Raw genomic sequence first — 23,360 nt, forward strand, 5'->3', positions numbered from 1 at the left:
ACCAATGCTTTCCAGTTCTTAGGTTATATATTTCCCACCGCTGTCCGTAGCTCTCAAACTCTGGCTGCACATTCCTCTCAGGTGTACACTGGGTACCTTCTGGTCATGTGGTTTTGCTATCACCTGCACTTTGAAATTCATGTTACACTTGGATTTTCATTTAAAACCTCCTCGCACTTGGATCAACAAATGCCTTGGGAAAAAAAAAAAATCAGTACTGAGAACCTACAGGACAAAGGGGCAGGGAGGAAAGTAAAATAAATGAATGCCTCCCAGTTGGGTCATTTGATGCTTCCACCTCTTCAGGCAAACGGTTCCTCTGGTGCTCCCCAGCCACATCGTGGGACCCACAGTTTTGGTTCCAGGAGAACAAAGTGCCAGACAACTTCATTAGAAAAATTCCACAGTCATAGAGCAGAAGCAAAAGGCACCTGCACAATCACTTCAATCTCACAAATATCCTAACTCTTACTTATAGCATCAAAAAAAGCTCTAATTTTTTCATAATTAAAATAATCAAAAAACTGACTTAAATCATTTGGAAAAAGTAGCCTAAATAATTTTTCATAAACTTTTCACTTCTACTAGAAATCATTCTCTAATACCTTAAGAAAAAAACCAAACTATCTTTTATGATTTTCCAATGTAATTGATGATACTAAAAAGATAATAACTCGAAGAAGAGATTTCCCAAAGCAACACAAAACCTATTTCGAAGCGATGTCCTACTGGCTTAATTGGCCAATTACGCTCTTTCTCAGGATGTGATCAGTTTAACCAGACTCAGCAAGAACTATTTTTAAACTGTCCTACTTTGCAGTAGGACATGTATGTATGTAAGTATAAGTACATAAAAATAAATTCTACTTTGCATTGATCAATATACCTCTTTGGGTCTGCCTCTGCTTTTTGGAAGTTTTCCATCAGCATCATATTTGGCAAGGGCTCCTTTGTAACTTGACATACAAGCTCTTAATTTAACACTTCACCCACAGGCCACTTATTTCTCCATATTAATTCCATTTAGGAAATGGTCTTTGCATTTATTGCTGGGCCATCAATGCTTTTGCTGGCAAGCAGAATTACTGAGCAGTAAACGTGAAATAAATTACTATTTTGCTGTACTGATGTGGTCTTCACCCTGGCAGAGGTCACTAGTTTTCATGGCTTCATTATTGGAGATCCTGGGCTACTCACAGATCTGCAGTGGTTTAAGCTGTTAGTTCACCACTGGAGGTTAAATTGGAGACGCTTATTTTTATCAGAAGCAGATTGTTACCTTAATTTAGTCAGTGGTAAAACAAACACACACACCCCAAGCGCACAGACAGATGGATTCCCATGGGATAAACAGAGCGTGAGCTTGCCTATGCAAATCTACTTTGCATTTACCACAGGGTAGAAGCACACACACGAATAATTGCTGTGGAACAGAAAGTGTAGCAAGTTCACAGCTTTTACTGATTACCCAGAACAAACTCACTCAGCTGCCTGCACACTCTGGGCAATTACACTGCAATTCTACATCCCTTCACAAGCTGCACCAGCAGACAGTGGGTGCACCCGGTGATGATGGTGTTTGAGGTTCAGATTCTCAAATCGATGGTTTTACTCACAACAGGAATCGAGTTTGGAGCAGTCCTGCAGCGCTTTCTGGCAGCCCTACCCTGAAGCCCCACATATGATCTGTTTATGGAGAGAGGAAGGGATTTCCTCCTCGCAAATTGAAGAGAAACATTTCCAAGCCTCAAGAGCTGCTCACTTAGCTTATAACCTCGTCATCGATGAGGAGGGCAGACTGCAAACACAGATATTAAGGAGCTTCAATGTTAATAAAATTAAATGTTTTAAAATAAAACGTCTGGCATCAGCTGTTTCTACAAGCTGTTTTTATTTAAGTTTCCACCCTAAAATACTGGACTCCTCAGCTATTTTCACATGTAAACCTGAATGCCAAATTAGACTATCTTTAAAAAAGGTAGTCCTAGGAAAACCTGTAAGAATTATTCACACACTTTTTGGTTTGGCACTGTATTTGGTATGTAATGGGCTGGGAGAGAGCTAAGCACAACAGTATTTTTGCAATACATTTTACAATGGAAATCATTTTTGAAGAAAAGCACTCTTATTGCATTCATTTGCCAGAAGTAATCACTAAAATTCAAAAATAGCAAATCTTCAAATATTTCCACAGATACCTTGGTACAGATGTAGATTTTTCCCCTCGACAACAGAGAGCTGAGTAAACTCTGGGGCAAAGTGGGGGAGAAGGAAACACAGCTGTTTCAGTACTGACAACCACAAGCTATAAAATCATGGGTCAAGCTCTCAAAAAACACCCAACAGAAAAACACCCTCACCAAAAAAAAAAACCCACAGGACAAAACCAGACCACAGAACATTTTAGTGCTTGGGGTTTGAGGTGCTGTCCCACACCCCAAAAGCCTGAGCGAGCTTTTGACACTACTCCCAGATGCATGGGGTAAGATAACCGGGTCCCTTGGCGTTTCACAAACATCAGCTCCGGTCACAGACCCGCCCCGGTCAGGTCTGCCGATCCCAGGCTCCTGCTCTCCCAAAACCAAAACCGCTCAGAGGGGGAAGAGCTCATGAAGCAATGACCTGCCTCCTCTTCCAAGCTGAGGAAGGTGCCACTATGGATGTTGGCTCCTTCTCAGCTGGAAGGAGCACAGCACAGCTCAGAAGACTGGGAGTGCTGGGAGAAGAGCAAAACCAACTCTGCTTCCCTTTGAAGGACACATCAGCACACTACTGAAACTAAGATTACACAGTCCCTCCTAACTTTTTTCCAAGTCACTTGCCTGCAGGTTCTCTGTCTCAACAGGAAGGAAGTTGTAAGGTGCATTGACTGCACCCCTGTTTGAGGTCCCCAGGCTTCAACTACAGACCACAGATACTTGTGATTGCTGTAATTTCTGTGCTTACTGCTGCTCTCCAGCTCCCTCCTGGCCAGCCCACCAAATTAGGTGACCACAGGTTCTTTCCACAAGCCCAGACAAACCTTGCATTTTGTGTCTTCTGGTGTGAGAAAAGTGGCTTGTAGTCTCTGACCTAGATATATGCAGAGAAGAGATTTACTTCCACACCATCAAGCCAGCTTTAAAGATGAAAAAACAAGCCTTGGTCTCTGTAAAATTTATTCAAAGTTTGCTATTATTTATTCAGATGCTTGTTTTCTAAATACCTTTTACATTCATACAACAGTATTCATTCTTTAACTACAAAAGTAGTAGCATTTTACTACTAGTAGAAAAGCTTAATTTAACAACCATCATCTTCACAAGATATCTTGTCAAGAAGATCCACTGACAAGAAATCCTTATCTCATAACTGGTCAATAATTTGTGTGGTGGAACATTAAAGTGCTAATTGCCTCCATCCTACTTCAAGGGCACACCCTTCAAAGTCACATGTCTCATTTGTCAGACTCTGTGAAACACATGCACATTTGCTTAATTATTCTTGATTACATGCTCTGGAAGCATGAATGCTCAAAGATGCCTTGCGTATTGTTCTGAGGCAGGGAAAGTGTATGGGACCTGTCATTTTATTTCATTTTGCTGTCAAAGAATATTGCAAGATAACTATGAAAATTAATTTCTACAGTTCCACCTAAAGATTAATTTCAACATTCTATCTAATGATTTTTTCTTTTATAAACAGACTTTTATTAGGATTAAAAATAAAATAAGTTAAAAAGCTGCATAAAGTTTTGAAAACATGGGTAGTAATAGCTATTGTCCTCAAACCTTGGGAGGGAGGGAATTAAAAAAGCACCAACTTAGGCTTCCAGAAAAACAATTTCTCTCATTAGAAATGTGAAAACTTAATCTTTATGGCCATTTATTTTGCAACAGTTAAGTTTTAGCTAATCATTCACTTCAAAACGTGGTTCAACATCTTAATCTGATACATTATAGACTGGAATACTGCTACCCTGTAGAAAGTCTTATACCTTCCAAAATTTACCATAGCCTCTCAGCTATACGACAGCCTGAATACATCTAGACTCTAATGAAAGAGCATGAGAGATGGCAGGAGGGTCCCACTTAGGGAAACCCTTGAACACACCAGGCTATTCAAGGTCTGAGAGAGCTGAGATTAAAAGCAGCGTCATTTGAGTCACTCTGTGGCTCAGCCCTGTGCAACATCATGTTCCTCTACAGTTCTGAGCCTTTCTGGTCCTTGTACCTGGATAAGTACAGATGATGATACACAACATAGAAAGAGCACCTTAAGCAAAACACGAGAAAGGCCTCCACACCTCACCTGCTCTACGTGTGCACTGGCTTCCTAAACTAATTCAGTCTTCTCGATAGAAAGAAGCTTGTCTTGATTGGGGTTTTTTTGTTTGTTTGGGTTTTGTTGGGGGTTTTTTGGGTTTTGGTTGGTTGGTTGTTTTTTTTTTTTCTTCTTTGTTGCATGTTTTTATTATGACCATCCATTACATTTTTCAGATTCAGCATTTGGTCAGAGTAATAACTAAATATCACAGAAATCAAAATATTCAGATAAACGAATGCATTTTTCAAAACACGAGTAAATCATTGCAATGAGCAGTCACAGTCTCTACTCTTTGCAGCAACACCATGACAATCTCCCACAGGCACCTCCCTTATTTTCCTTGCTGTTTGAACTGAGAAACATTATGGATATGACATCAAGACAAAACATGGAGAGAAAGTTGAGAGCATCTTCCAACAGTGAACTAATACAAATACACTCTGTCCAAACTAATACAAAAATCAGCATAGGATCTGCTAGTTTGCAGTGCCACTTCAAGAAGTGAGCCACATCATTTTTACTAGACAAAACCCAAGTTAACCTTCAAATGCATCCCCACCTTCCTCACGTAAAAAAGTGATGAAAAGTTTTCATTCTCACAATTGTGCTAATCACAAAGTCTAAGCCGGCAAAAAATACAGTACATAAGCAGGAAAAGAATATTAAAGATCCCTGCATGACTCCATTGCTTTCAACAGATTCTGAATTGAGCCCAGAATGAACAGCAGCATCAAGAGGGAAAACGTCTGGCATCCAACTTAAAGGGGACTCACCCAGCAAAAATGGCTTGGGACTGGGTGTCTAGGAGGAATGCAAAAACATCAGCGCCGAAGTGATTTGTCAGAAGTAGTTTAAAACAATCTATCTGCTGAACAGAAGTCTTGAAAACATATTAGCCGAAAAAATCTCCGTTGCTCGCAGCGTGCTGTCTGAGGAAGCTTTTGTGTTCTGCAGTTTAGGACTGTGTTACCTTGTGGGCTACCATTAGGGCCTGTTAAGACATGCCCATAAGAAGAACTTGGGCAATTATATGGTAATTTAAATACATAAACTTCTTGACAATTCTTGCTCGCTCTATAAAGTCACAAGTAAAGAAAGAAAAAGAGCATTACCTGTCACGGGCACCTTAACAAAACAGCCAGCCCACCTAAACTACCTCCATGTTACCTCTTCACACAATTAAGCATCCACAAAGTAACTTGTGCTGGGAGCAAGAAACAAAAAAAGAAAAACCCACAAGCAGCAAACAAGCCATGAATACATGCCAGACTTGAAGAGAAAGGCAGTTTTCCTACGTGCTTATTGACCAGTTTCCTGGTCGTGACACCTTCTGCAGGGCCAGCCTCATTGCTTGGCCAGTTGTTCATCCTGACTGTCCCAAAAAAAGAAACCCCATATAAAAACAATCTGATTCTCCTGAATCCCACAGCTATTCCCAAAGGTGCAAATGGCAGCAGCGAGAGTCGTGGACACAGGAAAACAGTGCCGTCCCTGTCCACGTTTTGCTCAGTTAGCCCTACAGGCTAAGAGGGCACGTGTGTTGGGTTTTCTTCCCTAAACAGAAGTTTAGATTCTGCTGGAGTGGATAGCAACTACCAAAAGCCTCTTTTCATTATATTCAGTAACAGAAGAGGATTCATTTGAAATTGTGTATGAGTGCGTGTGTTTCTTATGCCTGTTATTTACAGACACACATCATAAACCTCCAACCTGCCACCATCCTCCTCTTCTCTCTTGAAGAAAAATCCTTTTTATTTTTCACTATGCTTATCCAATCCTTCCAAGAGAAAACAGATACCTGCAGCCTCTCACACCAATAAAAATATGTAAGATTGTGTTTCTTGCATGTTTTATTTATTTATGCCTGCTTTCAGCAGTGTGTTTAAAAAAAAAAAAATCACAGTTTTGCCCAGGCAAATAGGAACATTAAGCAAAAAGACGCTGAAAACAGACGGACTGCAGGACATTCTGGTCACTCTTAATAGGAGTTTCCACAGTTTAGGGTCTAAAATTTTACAAATGCCATGAATACCCAGCTACTAAATCCTTCAGAGTTCAGCAAGCTTCAGTGACCCTGATGAGCACAGCAGCCTGGGCACGGCAGAGAGGCAGGTCCTGAGGAGCCTAATCTCAGAAAATTAAAAGCTTTGAAGATTAAGAACAGGACCTTGAAATGACCCAGAGAGAAAGAGAGAGACTAAGCGGTTTCTGCAGCCAGTCCTTCCCAGACAGTGGGCTGCTAAGCCCCCAATGCCTGCAGCTCCAGCTCAGGAGCACTCCAGCTCAGCACCTTGGTCTCTGCAGGGGCAGAGCTGCAAAGCCCAAAAACAGAGTTTAGTTTGCTAGAAACCTGGGATGGAGGGAAACATTCCTGATTGCATTTGCTACCCTATATCTATAATATTCCTTTTTTCTGGATAACATCACCCAAGTTGTATTTACTCTGAAGTGACGATGTACTAAGTCATACAGGGAAGCCATCCCACAGATTCCTAAAGTTCTGGTTGCTCGTTTATCTTCCTCTTACTCTCTCTTGAAACACAGACAAAAACGGGATGCAGAAACCCAGCAGAAACCTCATTAGTACTGAAGATACCAAGTTCATTGCATTTCACTGGCTAAATTCCTACTTTATTCCCTAGGATGCCCCTTACCTTTTTCACAGCACCATAATCACTGACTTGCTTTCAGCTCACCATTCCCAAAAACATCAGATCCTTTCCTGCCAAGTTGCTGACAAGTCAGGTGTTCCCGCTTCTTCATTTTCTGCCTGACCAGTACCTGCTTGTCTTCTAGCCAGTTACTCCTAAATGCAAGGTCTTGTACTTCACTGAGCTGCATCCCACCGCAGCAGAGCAAAATGCTAGCATTTCAGGGCTCCAACCTGCAAGTTATTGGGTATATGTGTGTAGGGGAGATGGAACAAAAAACCCGCAACCTCACAACAGTCAAGTTAAAGCACAACCCCCGTGTCCTTAGGCAGCACTGCAGGTTAAGCACAAGCTAGGATTATGTAAGGGAAGCATACCGCTTGTACCTACAGGCACCTCAGAAAAGGTGCTGAGGGGAACATCCCCTTAGGCAAACGTCCCCTCTTCCCTCTGCAGCAGGGCACATGTGTCTTTTTGTGCTCATCTGTGGTTCACTCACTGATTTACTCCCCAACACACCCCTCGTTCTTCCTTCCCTCCATTCTCACCACTTCAGCCTTTTGCAACTACCACTGCCTGCGTAATTTATCATAAAGGTAAGAAAGCAGGGTCTGAACGGGATTGTAGTGGGAAGACATCAAAGAAAGATGGGTCGCAACAGCTACAATGGCAGCACCTAAGAGCCGGTCCTGGTGTTCCACCTAAGGCAGGCAGCCGAAACATGAAAACACGGCACTTCCTATTGACCCACAATTACCAGAGGGACAACTTCAGAGAGCAGGGCAAAGACCAGTGAAGGTGAGGGCTACATACATGACAACAGACATGAAAGTTTTGCTCTTTCATTTCACAAAACCCATTTCAAAAGATAATTACAATAATAATTTGTAGCCCAAGCTTTTGTGATACACCTTAATATACCCAGTTTCATACCTCCCTATCCATCTTTGCAGAGGAATGAAGGACCTCCCAGCAGACTTCACACTACCTGGCAGGACAAGCCATTGGAAGAAGCAATTACTCAACTGACAATAAGTGGCTGCGCAATTAAGAGGAAGCCTGCGCACACATGCAAAGTACACAAAAACATAACCTGATTTTTCAGCTCAAAACAACACAGTAGACATGCAATTCCAAGCAGCATAGTTAGTTCCACATGTTTTGGTGTTTTTCCTAGGATAGCCACCACAGAGAAAATTAGAATCATGTTTCAGGAACAATTCATATCATTGATTTTATGTGTCCAAAGGAAGCAGACATTAAAACAAGGTGGAAGGTAGCTTGCCATTTCAAGTGTAAAGTCTGGCAGGAAAAGCACCAACCAGTCTCCAGCTTACCAAATTGCTTGGGAACGCTGTTGTGGGGTAGCAAAGGCAACAAAGTTAAAATTACTAGAATTATCATGGAGACATCCATGGAGAGAAAAGAAAGTGTGAATTAACAACTCATGCATACTACTACAAAAAACTATAAAAAGAGAAAGTTCTTCCTTCCTCTTACTTGCTTTCAACCAATTATAAAAGTAGCTGGGAATAAGAACTTGCTGTTCTTTGCAGCAATTTTTATCACCCTTGCATAAAACTGAAGACTAGATCAACTTCTATACTCAACACACCTATTGCAAAGGAAGGGAGGCTCAGTTCAGCTGTATTGGCTACTCTGTGTATTGAAGAACTTTCTTCTAACTAATTTAATTTCTAACAGAACAGTTTCTTTATCTTCCAGTAGTTATAAAAACATGCCCAAAACTGGTATGTATGAAGACGACATACACAAATGCACACACATGAATATCTGTAACATATTATTTAAAATTCTTCTCCACATAAAATAATCTTCAGAGGCACAGTTTAAATTTGTAAGAAGTATTCATCAAACAAATACAAGACAGCTATCACAAAAAGCAGAGAAACCGGTGTAAGTAAAAGGGCTGCATCTCTTAGTGTTTACAAGCCCTGACCAATTCACAGAATGCAGCTAATTTCCTTCTGGCACAGCTACATTACTCACACGCATGAAGTCCATGCCAAAACGCACCCATAAAATTACAACTATCCAGTCTAATATAGCAACCAGCAAGGCAAGAATAGCGCTAGACTGTCTGTTCATTTTGTATCTTAAACAAGACAATCACCTCAAAGGCCCAGAAAAAAAATTCTTCTAAAAAGCAAATTTTATACATGCATTCACACAGACACACATAGATGCTAACTTTTGTTTTCACTTTCAGGTCTCAGAGATGGTTTATGGAAAGCTGTGTCATAGGAATCCACGTGTGCCAGCAATAATTTAGAAAAAAAGAAAAGAGGGGAAAAAAGGAAAAAAAAGACAGGAGAATATTCAAAGAAAACCAGCATCACCACACACACACCCTGGGCTGGCTAAATCAATTCCAGGAGTAAAAAATAAATCAATACACATCTTTTCTCCAAGAATATAAAAGAGGACTTAAATCTCAAGGCACAAAGAAATCGAGTTCGTAATTTCAGGAGCACCACCCCAACATAATCTTCTACACCAACTATTATATACAAGAAAGATCTCGGAGTTCTCAAAACCAGCCACCCTCATTTATCAAGTTCCAAAGAACTATACACATTTACTAGGCTAGTCAAGACATCCATCTTGATAGATTTCTTACAGTATGCCATCTTCTTTTAGAGAAACCGTAAGAGTGAATGTAGATAGAAAAGTCAAAGTTTTCAATCACAGAAAGGGGGAGATGTATGTGCTTACAGGGGAAAACTTTATCTTTTCTGTTCCTATGCTGACCTGAACATACCAAGTTAACCACACACGCTCCCAAAACCTCAATGCTTCTGGACAACTATGCTTATTTATCTAGATTTAGTAAACATTTACTTACCCAGCATCCTCCTGGAAGCCTTCCAATTCGTCTCTTTGTTCTGCTAGGGTCGATTCTAGATCCAGATAGGTACCGTTGTGAGACAATTGCAGGGTGCAGTCATCAAGCTGTAGAACAACATTCAGATCATTAGATTACAGCAGTCATTCTCTCTAACATAGCCTTCCCATTTTCCGGGTCTCCAGACAAGATCTCCCTGAAACAAACCATATGTAGGGACTGGATAAGAAAATGGGTGCTGTTCAGCAATTTATGCAATCCCAAGTCCATATTCACTAGACCATGCTTGGTCACAACAATATCAACACAACCAACGCAGAGAAATTTATTTATTTGAACATACAGAAGGAGATTAGAGGGTTTTAGCACAGTGTCTTTGGAATCCTATAAGGAAAGAGAAGTTTAATATATATTTCAGATATGAATGACTGTTCTCTGTTCTTACAGTACATTTAAGTAGAGTTTCTGGGCCTCTGGATGGAGGTGGAAAGAAGCAGCAGCTCTTTCATGAGCTACTGAACAACCCCCTGTGAGGAAGGATACAGCCAAGGGACCGTGCAAGGTGTGACAGCCAACAGTTGGGGTCCCGCAGTGAGGGGGAGTGCAGTCAACCAAGACCCAGATTTTCCGGCATTCTCATTTTAGGGCCAGGCACGAACCTGCCTCAGAGGTTGCAGGGAAGACCTTCCTAGGCACCAGGGGCGAGGACTGGGCACACATACCAACTTCCTACAAAGGTACTGAGGTAACCTAGGACCAGACCTGAAAGCAGGAACCTGCCTGCAATGACACTGAAGAAGGAGAAAGCAATTAATAAACCCTCTTTTTTTTTCCATCCTGTCTTCCCTCATCTTCAAATTTTCCATTAATTGTTCCAGCTTTTGTTAAAAAAAGCTAGATTTGATCAAAGTTAGAAAAGGAGTTTTCTGGTTTTTTTTTTTACGGGGAGATCATCACAGAAGAAGGTCTAGGAAGATCCACTCCAAAACTCTGGCTAACTCATTGCACAGGAATACAAAATAATTACCGGATTGAGAGGGGTAACTGAAGAAGCCCGAGGGAAGGGCTAGGAAGTAACATGAGCTTCTCTCTCACCATGAGATAACCCAGTGTCAAATCACAAGGAATGAGGGGAAAAAAGCTTTCCCAGGGAAACAAGAAAACATTTACCAAAGGGCAGGCGAAAGTACAGGGTTGTCCTACCTCACCACTAGGGAGTGACCATTCGCCTTAGACAGCCTGGAGAACCCAGTCCAGTAGCAGAGAAACTGCCATCACTGAGCCCAGCTGGACAGGCTGCTGTGGACCTTCATGTGTCAACACCGCACGGGGGGGGCCTTTTGCAGGCGGTTCCAAGTTCACAAATGCTGTAAGCCCCAGATGTGTGGTGCTACTAGGTACAAAATCCAGTCTGATAGCGAGTTTCTAGACTGGCCTGCCAAACAGAAGATGTTTCATTCCTCTGGATTTGGCAAAACAAACTGTCAGATCCTTTGCATGCCTCTATCCACCAAAAGGCAACCGTGACGACGGTGGTGTACATCCCTGCTGCAAAGGCCACTTTGGGAAGAGGAGAATGTTTAACACGATACTTCATACCAATCTTCCGCCACAGGTGGCAGCCAACAACTCTTTGAAGGGGTAAACAAGTGTCTGAAATAGCCAGTGACTCAAGGAAAGGAAGTTACAACCCTTTATCACATCCATGGATTTTTCCTTCTGCTCTTTTCAACACTAGGAAAGAAAATCAGTAAGAATCCATCTTTGATGAATTACCTGTTTTAACTTCCCATCAAAGTTATGGATTCCCAGTAGATGTTCAGGAAAGAAGAATAAGCAGCCACACTTCTTATCTTGCAGTCAATACCAAAACTTAGTCACCCAGTTTCCTATCACTGATTTATATATGCAAGAAAAGAATACAAATAGTCTTTGATTATTCTGGATTAGCTGCATTGGAAATACTGCAGAAGGGCTCATTTATAATTAGCAAGTGATAGAGAATGACTTTTGGATTAGTCCACATCACTATGCTTTGAACTGTTTGTAATCTGAAAGAAAAGTTCATCCTCTGGAGAAAGGGAAAGGGTAGATGAAGGAGGTCAAGTTGTATTTCAAACCTGTTCCATTTTTTTCTTTCCTTTTTTTCCCCCTAGGGAAAGAGTAAGTCATCAAATAAGGCAACATAAGTTTTTACTCTGACTCCTGGGGATTTAAGAAAGCAAAGAACCTCCAAGCACAGCCCTCTGATATTAAAAATAACAAAAGTATTACTATTCTGTATCTTTCCAGTTAAAGGCTATTATTAATCTATGCTAATTCAAAATACACTCTTTAGAGAAGAAAGACTAAATACTACTCTGGGAAACTTTTTCCCAGTAGCCCAGGGTATCTAATGAAATGCTAATTTATTCAAAGTAATGCCAAAAGGCAAACTACTAATTAGATAAACGTTCTGCTGTCACTATGGAGATTAGGAGATTTGCCCGCAATTTCCAATTATACTGCATAATTAGGGAAAAGGAACTGTGCTTTACTAATATCTTATGACTTTAGTGTATAAAAAGCACGATGAGAACAGGAAGTACTTCATGTACAAAATAAAGAAGAATAAGTACATTCTACCTATTTTCATCTCATCTCCATAGTTTCAGCTGAACATAGTATTCATTCAGGCTTTAAAGCACTGTACATTGTACACTGTATCCATTAATAGGAGTGTTAGGGTAATGGGAGAAATAGCAGTATCTTTTATTTTCATTACTTAACACTGAGTCTTGCCAAAAAGATTTTTTTTCTTGTCTTGAACGTGTACACACAGAGATGGAAGGGAGTAAAACAACACTTTTAAAAGGAGCGTAAGCATTAAGGCAATGAACTCTAAAATCATCCTTATATAATAGGATCACTTTGCTACTTTGCCTCCAAGCTTCACTTGCATGCATATTTTACAGGCAGAATACAAAAAGAGAAGCCACCTTATGAATTATTTTTAATTAGTAAATTGCCTGCCTTTTTCGACACAAAGGATGGCCGATGTTCACTCATTAGTGTTTATTAGTAGCAATTCAGGATGTTGGTCTCTCCCCTCTTTTCAATATTAATCCCATGTTTATCTGCTACACATCAATTCTCCCGTCTCTGGACACTCACAATTGGCCTCATCTAGTTCATTCACTACATGCTCTTGCTGTTGATCATAATTCACATTAAAATCCTCATTAACACCCATCTTCTCTTAGGACAATCAAAAGGCAGAATGAGTAAAGACAGTCTTCCAAAGAACATTTAACTGAGCTGTTTTCCATAATCATGAACAAGACTGCTATTCAACTTTTTCAAAATTAATTCCATTTATTTCACTTTGTTCTTCACAATTCTGTTTAACTCTTCAGTATTCCCTACTGGTCCCAAAATTCAGATCATCATTTTGTTATTAAATTGCTAACCAGTTTATGTTATTGCCGCAAGGTCAAATTTTCCAAGATCATTTCATAAGCTTACAAACCCGTTTTTTCTAAAAATCTCTCTTGCCCGTCCCTTCAAATCATTAATCATTTTTTGTCTCACGCTCTATTGCTCAGAAGAGCCAAAACGTTGATACAAGTCATTTAAATGCAACTCCTCCTGTACAATCTTCCATACTTCCATACAATACAGCAATCTTCCATACTTTTCTACAGTCACATTAAAAGACTACTACAGGTATCATGGCAACATCAACAGGGAGACACACCATCAAATGGGACAAGCGTAATGCTACTTCTCCGAGTCAAACACAGAATTACTCCATTTTCACAGTCTTTGCAAAATTTCAAGTTTTTTCATTGCAGATTAAGTATCAAACCGTATCATAAGCTTCCGTAAAGCTATAAAAACTATGCATGCATTTAAGTTCTTCTCAAAATAACAGTTTCTTGAGAAAACAGCCAAAGCATATTTTTGAATCCCTGTGGATATTCCCCAATTCTCTCATCTCTCTGTAAAGAGCGGGTCTACCAAGGAGTAGTGTCTTTCACAGGAGTGAAGGAACAAGAGGTGTTACATGCAATGGCCATTAAAATGTGTGTTTTAGCCAGAATCACCAGCTGCGGGTGGCCAGAGCTACCAGACACCATCCTCCTACTGGGTTTACATGGAGGAAGCAAGGAGAACAAGACTGTCTTATGCATCTTCCTCACTAAAAATCTAACTGATGTGCTCATTATCATCTTCAGTTTCACACTGAAACCTCATTGAAACATTAAGATCTGTACTCTGTCACGACAAGATAGGTATCAAGAAGTAGTAGGTGCTACTGAAATACAAGTAGAGCTACTAAATTAAACCAGTCCAAGATTTACCTTTTTCTGTAACAAACGTTCCAAAATAGGAACCAAGAGATGTTTGAACTTTCTCAGACCATAGCCGGCAATCCATGCAGTGGCAACTGACCCACACCATCCAACCATTATAGTACCTATGCTGCAACCATAACAGACACAAATGGAAAACCAAAAAAAGCACCATGCACACACACAGACCTAAACACCACCATCCCAACAGTTTCTTATGTGTGTATATATATGTGTGTACATATATAAGCATATATATTATGCATATATTTTAGATATTTTTCCCTACAGTTTTCAAAAAAAGCAACAATTGGCTGAATTTGAGAGTCAGATCCCAGAACCGAAAGTTGAGCCGCCTCAGAACAGAAGGAACAGCTTTGAGAAGCCAGAGTCAAATGACAAGTGCAGATGAATGCCAGAACTTCAGGACAGCATCAGCCGTTGTCTGTAACCACGGCATACTTCACACTCTTGCAGATTCCTGCTTCATTCACTACCCAAACATCTTCAGGAAACAAAACAGGTCACACAAACCCTATGCTTCTCTGCAGGTGTTCTCAAAGCAGAACCACACTGTGCTTTCAATAAGGCAAGACATGAAGAATTAAGAAGTATGTAATCATATCACTAATGACCAAATCATAAGGTATATGCCTAAAGGGGAGGGAACCAAATTCACAATTTTTGTGTACCGTAAATGTTTAAGTCTTTTAATCATCATGTCCACTAAGTAGTTAAGAATAGTTTTTTTAAAAAGTGAAACAAAGATAGTTTCAGCACAAGAAATTTCATTGATGCCCTTGTGAGTCATCACCACAGTTAGAAACTCTTTAAATAGCCCTGAAATAGAGTTTTCCAACAGAAGAATGGAAATGTAAGAAAATGTAAAGGAAATGTAAGAAAAATGAACAGGAAGCACATAAAAAGACCATAGGATTACAAGCAATAGTTACACTATTTTAAGTTTATAGTTACACTGTCATAAGTTTCACTCTAAAAAGCTGAACACAATTAATTATGCAAAGCAAATGAACATCTGATTAAACAGTTAAAGTATCAGAACATTTAAAAGCAGAGCTTCCTACTCTCTCATCCTTCACCATTTAACCCATTACACAGTGAAACTGTACCATACAGGAGAACGGTGTCCTGGCTTCAGTTATAACCAGAAACAGGCACAGCAAGGTCAGAGCTGCAGAGCTCGGGCTCTCCCTGCCTCCGGAGGTTGTCCCCACCTCACCAGCACCCAGAGAGCCCTCAGCAGCAATGCACCCGTCTGCCACGTGAACACACACAGGTTGGGGAAAGTTAAGCAATCAACTCATGCAAGTGCTCCTTATAGGCTGCCAGGAAATCAAGAATATAGGGCAGAAGCTCTGTTTATCATCTTCTTTTGCAAGTAACCAAATCTAGCTAGTAGTGGCTAGTCCCTCAACCTGCAGGGCCAAAATAATTTGTACTGCAAGGCTACCAAGCTTAAGAGGACTCAAAATAGTTTGATAGTAGTATACCAGTGATGACTTTTTCCTTGTTTCAAACACTGACCCACAGTAAGAGATAACACCCATTTCTCTTCATAAAGAAGCCCTTGTTGCTGCGCAATAGGAAAGCTCATCATTTCTCCAAATTTCAGAGTTGAAGCACATCACCAAAAGGAGCAAGGAACAGCAGGGGGGAAAAAAAAAAAAACAACAAAACCAGCAGCAGCAAGAAAAGGTGACGATCAGCCAGTTACCTGATGCCAATAAATGGCCACTGCCACTTTCAGAAACTAGTTGAATGAATGGAAAGGAAAAAAAAAAAAAAATCTGAGTCCAGTCATTGTTTTAATCTACTGCCTTTAGCTTCCTACAGTCCAAGAGAAACACCTAAAACCAGAGGGTGGGGGGGGTGCAAGGAGAGAAGAACAAAGTGCCTGCTTCCAAACACGTGCAACACACACGTCCACCCACAGACCGAGTACTGCTCCCTGCTCCTCCTGGCACACGCTTGTGAACACTCCACGTACACACCAGTCTTCTCACTAGGAAAGCCCAGTGGGTAAATAATTCAACACAGAGGCAACACACACCTTACCATGCCAACAGAAATTCCTGGAAGTCTGTTTTCTCTTCCTCCAGAAGGCTTTGCTAGATTAGCACACATCCAAAGTGAACTTTCCTTTGGCTTGGTTTAACTTCTCTGTCCCAAGGCAGCAGTAGGTTGGCAGAGGTTAAAAGGGGGAAATGCTAAAAGCACCCTCCCACCTTTTCAAAAAGCACAGCAGAGAGCTACAAGCCATTAGAAAAGCTTCTCCTCTTCCCTGTTTGTTCAAAGACCACAGAGCTGTATTTTTCAACAAACAATCACAGAAAGATGCTCTTTCCTCACCCCCAACCCCCTGCCTCAAGAATCCATTCAGAAGAACGTATTTTGGACAAATCTCTCCTAAATGCCAAGATGTTACCAAATCAGCAGCCAGCATGTGCAAAGATAGAGCCAAACGTTCTCATGATTTTATCTTCCATTTAAATAAAGGTAGGGACCGTTCAAAAATTTAGTTCAGATAGTGCTCAAGGATCACATTCATAGGATGAAGTGCCCTCCATTACGAGATAGGAGGATACGCTTCTTTACTGGTGCTACTACAAATGACCAGAACCACTCGACTTTGCAGCCACTAGGCTGGAAGTACAACCAACTCTCACCAGATTTCCCTTAACTCTAGCTAGAGCTACTGGACAGATTACTTTGCTCATTTGGTTGTTTCCAAAATTACAGGGAAAGGGAATGAGAGAGAGAGGGAGAGAGTAGAGCAATCCAGGATCAAGCTGCAGAAATAAAAATCCCTCTTCAATTCTAGCTTCTGACGCAGACTCGGAAAATCCTTATCTTACTCAAATGTCTTAGCGCATCTTTCATTTACACATTATTGGGTGGTAATTGTTCTCATTAGTGGTGGCATGCTCCTTATTCACCTACAGTATGCTTTGCAGAGTAGGGTCGATATAAAGCAAAGTTCCTTTATGCTCAGTTTTTCCTTTCTAAATCCAAAGCCTTGTTTTGCTTTACACATCACAAGCCTGACACATTTGCACACTCCAGCTACACAGTTTTTAAATACGCTCCCTTCTGGTTCAGCTGTTTCCAGTGCAATGGCAATCCTGTTAACAAGGCCTACGAATGCCAGTTTTCGCCCTGCATTGCCATCTCCTCCTCTTCTTTACTAAAACCAATTTCTACCCAGGAAAAAGGGGGGGGGGGGGGGGGGGAAGACAGCTCTGCCTGCTTACCAGCCCAAACATATTCCATATTTCTAAAGCAAACTGCACAAACTGGTTGGCGCAAATCAATATTTAATACTTTTCTATCCAAGGCCAAACTTCAAACTTAGAACCACCATGCTATTTTCAGAAGGCATCATTATCTTAATTCTTTTGAAATTTTATTACAGATCAGCAGATGCAGATTTTCTGCACTGGCACACAGCTGGCCCTTTAAAATGTAACAGGATTGCTGTCACTGTTAGTTCTCACAGAGCAATGAAAAATGGGGATGGTCTAATTGCAACCCACAGACCACAGCCATCCCACCAGAATAATTATCTGGCTTCAGAGCCACCACCGACTGCCCTCTCACCAAGGGCCTCAGTCTTTCCCTTCTCACGTGAGCAGGTGCTAACTGGTCTGTGCCATGGTTATGGGTGTTCCAGTCATCATCATTTTGGGCAACATGATGGAGAAAGGCCAAAGCATCTAGCTCAGGAGCGATGCCACATGACCCATCTCAGGTAAAAAGCTTGACATTGACAAGATGAAAGGAAAACAAGTAATCTGTATGTAAGCCAAATGTTAGTGCCCAAAATTAACAGTGTATTCTAAGAACTTCTTTCATCTTCAGGTATGACAGCAACCTACCATACAATCACTGTGTCTTGATCTCAAAGTCCCTATGCTCCAAGTAGCTCCACTGCAATTGCTTAAAACAAAAACTATACTCCTTCTCCCTGTACTTTTTTCTTTTTAAATATGGTTTTGTAACTCAAAGTATTTTCTTAAAAAATTCTTTAAAAATTGCAATAAAACCAATACTTTTGTGAGGTCAGAGTTTTAAAAGTAAGGTTAGGCACATGCTCTATATAGAAGGCAGCTGTGCCCCCTTCAGTCATCCACGCTCACAAAAGTCAGCAAGGTTTCTGAACTCCGGCAAACTCACTCTTCCATACTCTTTTAGAGGCTGGAGAAAAAAAAAACAAAACAAACACAACCTGATTTGTTAGATCTGTAACTTTACATTATAAGAAGTAATTTAGCATGTACAACAGTATTGCCCAATTTTGCAGCTCTTCAGGAGTGATTAGCATAGCTTCTGGGAGTAGTTATTAATACTAATGCACCTCTGGTTTATTTTTAGCACAGTAATTGCCATTGTCAAACTACTTCACAAACTTTGTACACTTTGGGGAGCTTTGTACACAATGGGGAGCACTGATGGAGCCATGCCTACACACAAAGTATAGTCTAAGGGTTTGCGCAACCCTACGCACGTAGGGCCATCAGAGCACAATTACTTTAAAAGGAACTGCTACTCTGATATGAAAGCTCTGGTATTTTGAACATAGCCTGCACTCCTAGTCTGAAACAGCAGCTTTTATCTCTGGCCTGGTAGACGCCACAAAATACTGCTGGGGTCAGGTAATACAGTGCATGAAGTGAAACATTAATGCCACATTAGATCCTCAAGAGCCACTGGAACAATATGCTGCCAATAAAAATATTCTGCTGAAATAACAAACACACTCAAAACAAACACAGAAAGCTGTTATATTAATATTATGGGTTTGACTTAAGAATAACAAAAGGAAGTTCAGAGTTCAAAATTCTGAAACTGCTATTTCAGGCAGTCTCTGAAATACAGGCAACACACCGCAGCGAAAACGTAACATGTAGATGCCTACCTGTTGCTATTCTTAGACAATTATGTCACTAACTCACAGACCTTTTGCTTCGTGATTCCCTTTAACACAGTGCTCCACAGGGAGCAATTTAGTTTACTAGAGTATCTGCGTCCAAATATGACACCATGGCTTCCAACAGCAGCCTCACAGGCATTGCTAGAAAGCATACAAGTGCTCAAAATGTCAACAACCATGGAACAAGAAAGCCAAATAAATTCATCACGAGATGGGGGTTATTGCAGTATTTAATATAAGCTTTAAGAAGCTAACTGAAAACACTAAAAATAATTGAATTTCTGAATAAAAACTATGCAGAATTGCATGCTGCATAGGGAACTAACACACACTCTTTCTCCCCCACCTAATTCAATTATTTTAAGTTAAATCAGTTAAATTTGAGATGACCCGCAAACCAAACAGCCAACAGTAGAACTCAGCAAAGTCAAATTGTTTAGACCAAAAACTCTCCAGTTCTTTAACCCAAAAAACCTACTGCATTTTCTAGTTTTCTCACAGTAAACACAATGAGCCTACAGGATGAGAATAACCTAACCTCTGCATCCTGTCATCAACTTTTTGGCACCTAGATTCTTCCACTCCCTTTCCCCATCCGTGTTCAGCTTTTCCTAACTAAGATGACAAAGAGCTAGCTCTTCTCACCTTCATGGTTAAGCACATCTTCAGCTGAACAGAAACGAGAGTGACCATAAGAACAGGATCCTTTATTCAGAAGTATATACAGCTTTTTGGCTGAAACACAGGGGATGCCTACAGCTGACACATTCTCATTATCATTTGGCTGGAATTACTGTGAAGGTATCCAAGGAAATTGAAATAATCTCTAAGGAGGAAATAGGTCAAGAAAAGTGAGAGGAGGAGGGAAAGGATTAGCTTCAATGGAGTTTCTCATCTGAGGAATCTTTTGTTCAGAGTGTGTGTGTAGGAAAAACACTTGAGTTAAAATCTCAGAAATCATTCTTTTAAAGGTAAGTAGTAGTCCAGGAAAGCAAAAATCATACTTAATTTGTGGCAAACAATTCCATCTGGCTTCTTTTGTACTTCTGTTAAGCTGAAAACTGAGAAGTACTTCATATTTGAAAAATATTTTTTGAAGTGATGTGGCAGAATGAACCTATGACTTGCAGCCTTTTATTCTTAATGCATGTCCCCGAGAACAAGGTTTCTACTAGTATCCTCCACCTTGCTTGAGCAGTTAAAAGACACAGGTTGTTCTAAGGATTCCACCGTTGCTACTCTTATTGCATTTGGGACACCACAGGTTGCTCACTACACTACCACAAAAGTAAAATACCACACTACTGCAGAACCACCCACACCATTTACAGAGGCACAGTAAGCAATAAATGCAATCCATCTTCAGCAGTGGTGGTTTGATTGACACAGTGGCTAAACACCTACTAGACAACATACCACAAAAAGTAAGATACCCACTCCTAACCTAACGTGCAGATTGCATTTCCACCCATATGACTCACATCTGTACCCTTTTAAAAATAATGCAGCTGGAATGTCAGTCCTCAGATATTCCATGAATCAGTATTTAAGAGGTTATTTGCATCTATGATCCCTCCACTATGAAAAATCAAAACTAAGGAAAACAGAGAAACTAGAGACAAGATACCAGGCCATTTAGAAACCCAGAGCAGAGAGGTTTTGGGGAAAACAAGACCGCTTCAGAGAGAGAAGAGCAGGTAGTAGTTCTGAAATGACTGCAGTTCTAGCAAAATTCAAACTTTTGAGGGCCAAAACAGGGGAGATTTGGAGTTTATGAGAGTCAAAGACAGAGTCAGTAAAAGAAACAGGAAGCCCAGGATAAATTGCCTTTTGTTATAATCAAAACCTGACTCAAAGGCTTCTGGTTAGTTACCTGAAAGCTTAAAAAGAAAAAACAAAAACCACCAAACAGAACACTAGCACAAACCCATGGGTTAAGATACAGGAAAATACACTAAACACATTCACACCAAGGGTTTGTGTGAAATACAAAAGAAAATAAGGCACGGGAGGATTACCAGAGAGAACATCATGCACTTGTCAACAGAATAATTTTTCAGACACAGCCTGAATCTTGTAGGTTTAAATGAAAGACTTTGTCTACTAACAATATTCTAATGACTACAGTCATCAACTCTTCCCAATACTTAGACTGTCTTAAAGGCTTCGTGGTTTCAAAATGAAACATCAATTGGGAACTCATTAAAAGAGCATGATTAAAAAGTTTAAGAGAATGAAACTCAATACGAGAACACTGAAAAAGTCATGAAAATACATGTACCCTGCAGACTTTCTTCTTAACTCCTACTTTCAGATTTTATAAAAGCACATGAGGGATCTAAAGTCAGATTTTTCTACCCTTGAGCAGAATTTATTTGGCACTTATGCTTCATCATTTTTTTTTTTAATCATCCACTTCTTCCTTGTTTGATTAGCTGCCAAGCAGTTTCAACCCCCAGCTTTAAAACAGTTGTCTGGACTAGAATAGGCAAACAACAGAGAACCTCTGCATTCATTAGGATCACATCTGAACAATACTGAAACAGAAAACCATACCCTCCAACTCAGTTACAAGTAAAATATAAGTTTGTAAGGAAAGAATGAATGCAGCATTACCAGCCATATCTCAACAGTATTCATTCCTTGCTTACACTCTGATCACCCTGTTTCAAAGGGCATAGAGAGAAAATAACTAGAAACAAATGGCTTTAGTAATAAACTCCTGATCTATTTTTCTTGGCAGTGGACAGGCTCTAAATGGTATCAGCAAGGACTAGGTGATGCCATAAGAGAATGAAAAGACTGAGACAGTTTGGAAAAAAGCAAGAGAGGATCGTGGTACTCGAGAGGGAAAAAAAGTCAATTATGCTCTTAGCCTTTTTCAGAACAAAGGAATAAGTAAATGAAAGACATACAAAACTGTTTAAAAGTGAGCCTTAAATACTCATACTTAAATACTTATAATGGGCCAATAAAGCTCATAGAGTTCAAAGCTTAGAGATCAAATGCAGTTAAATACTTCTAGGAATAGGAAGGCTAATTTCTTGTAAGTAAGAGCATATAAAACATGTATGCTTCAAGACATCAGCCATCCAATATCTATTATTTAAATTGGTCCATTAGGGTGGTACTCAAGTATCCCTCTAGACCATCTGGTATTAGCTACTGTAGATTGCTGCCTTAGTTACAATTTTCTTCTATGCACAGAACCACCACAATGTGCCTGTACCTTGCTATGAGCATAAAAGCTCATACAAACTAATCCACTTGAAGCCCTTGCTTCCAGTGCTTGCTCCCAACATTTTTTAAAAACATTTGAATGACCAAAATAAACCAGAAGTAGCAGTTTTGATAGGTAACACGGGTCAAACCCACTGAGACTGAACATGGTTTTCTGCAGTAGTTGATAATTAAACTTACAGATGTCTAGCTTGTCGATTCCAAATGGATTTGCCTGCAGAAAAGATGCTGGGAATGTTCAGACACCTGCAAGACCAAACGTACATGGCACCTTTACGTACCTAAATGCCATCGTCGGCCATGGTGGCACTCGTCAACTTTAGAGCCAATAGCCTCATGTATGTACTCTAGTCCTCTGTCCAGCAGTTGCAACAATTTTCTTGTGGTTACTTTTAGCATAGATCACTTTGACAATCTACCTTCATGACAAATGGTTGGGTTTCCTTGCAGTGCAACTGGGCACCAAGCTGTAAAAACAGCCCCAGAGCAGCTGTTTGGAAGCATCTGATGCTGACTTGCCACCAAAGCCAATGTACTATGGGAGAACAAATCCTTAGATATCTGAGAGCGAGGAAGGGGAAGACACTGTGGACATCTTTTGAAGACTAAGCTGTCAAAATTATTTTAGAGATGCCTAAGTGGATTGGCAGGATCTAGCCCTTAAGAGTATGCTCTTAGGAGCTGGCCTAGACTGCACACAGCTTTCTGTTCCCAAATTAACTGGTGTAACATTTTGTACCATAAATAAGCCTTGATAACCATTTGGTTGAATTCAAATGCTCCTCACAGCTGCCTGTAGCAAAATAATTTGGAATACCCTATCACATACACGTATGTCCTGAAGCTGTATGGACTAGTTGGTTAGGCATTTCCCAGAAGGTACAGGAACACCATACTTGCACCTCATAAAACTAGGGACTTCCCAACTCTGTGATGGAAGACTGTACTTTGGCAAAAAAAGCCACAATAAACACACTGATCTATGTTTTAGATTTGAATGAAAATGTGGATGT

The 23,360-nt window shown here is 40.4% G+C and overlaps 1 protein-coding gene across 11 annotated transcripts in view; it reads right to left on the minus strand.

The window, feature by feature from the left end:
- Positions 1–23,360, minus strand: part of FHOD3 (formin homology 2 domain containing 3) — a 416,636-nt gene that overhangs the window by 371,216 nt on the left and 22,060 nt on the right. For all 11 annotated transcript variants that reach the window (XM_076330252.1, XM_076330251.1, XM_076330250.1 and 8 more), the window contains exon 2: positions 9,823–9,929. In XM_076330252.1, the coding sequence (XP_076186367.1) occupies positions 9,823–9,929 (107 nt within the window). The remainder of the gene's footprint in view (positions 1–9,822; positions 9,930–23,360) is intronic.

The sequence above is a fragment of the Aptenodytes patagonicus genome, chromosome 2 (genome assembly GCF_965638725.1).
Source record: "Aptenodytes patagonicus chromosome 2, bAptPat1.pri.cur, whole genome shotgun sequence".
NCBI classification, from domain to species: domain Eukaryota; kingdom Metazoa; phylum Chordata; class Aves; order Sphenisciformes; family Spheniscidae; genus Aptenodytes; species Aptenodytes patagonicus.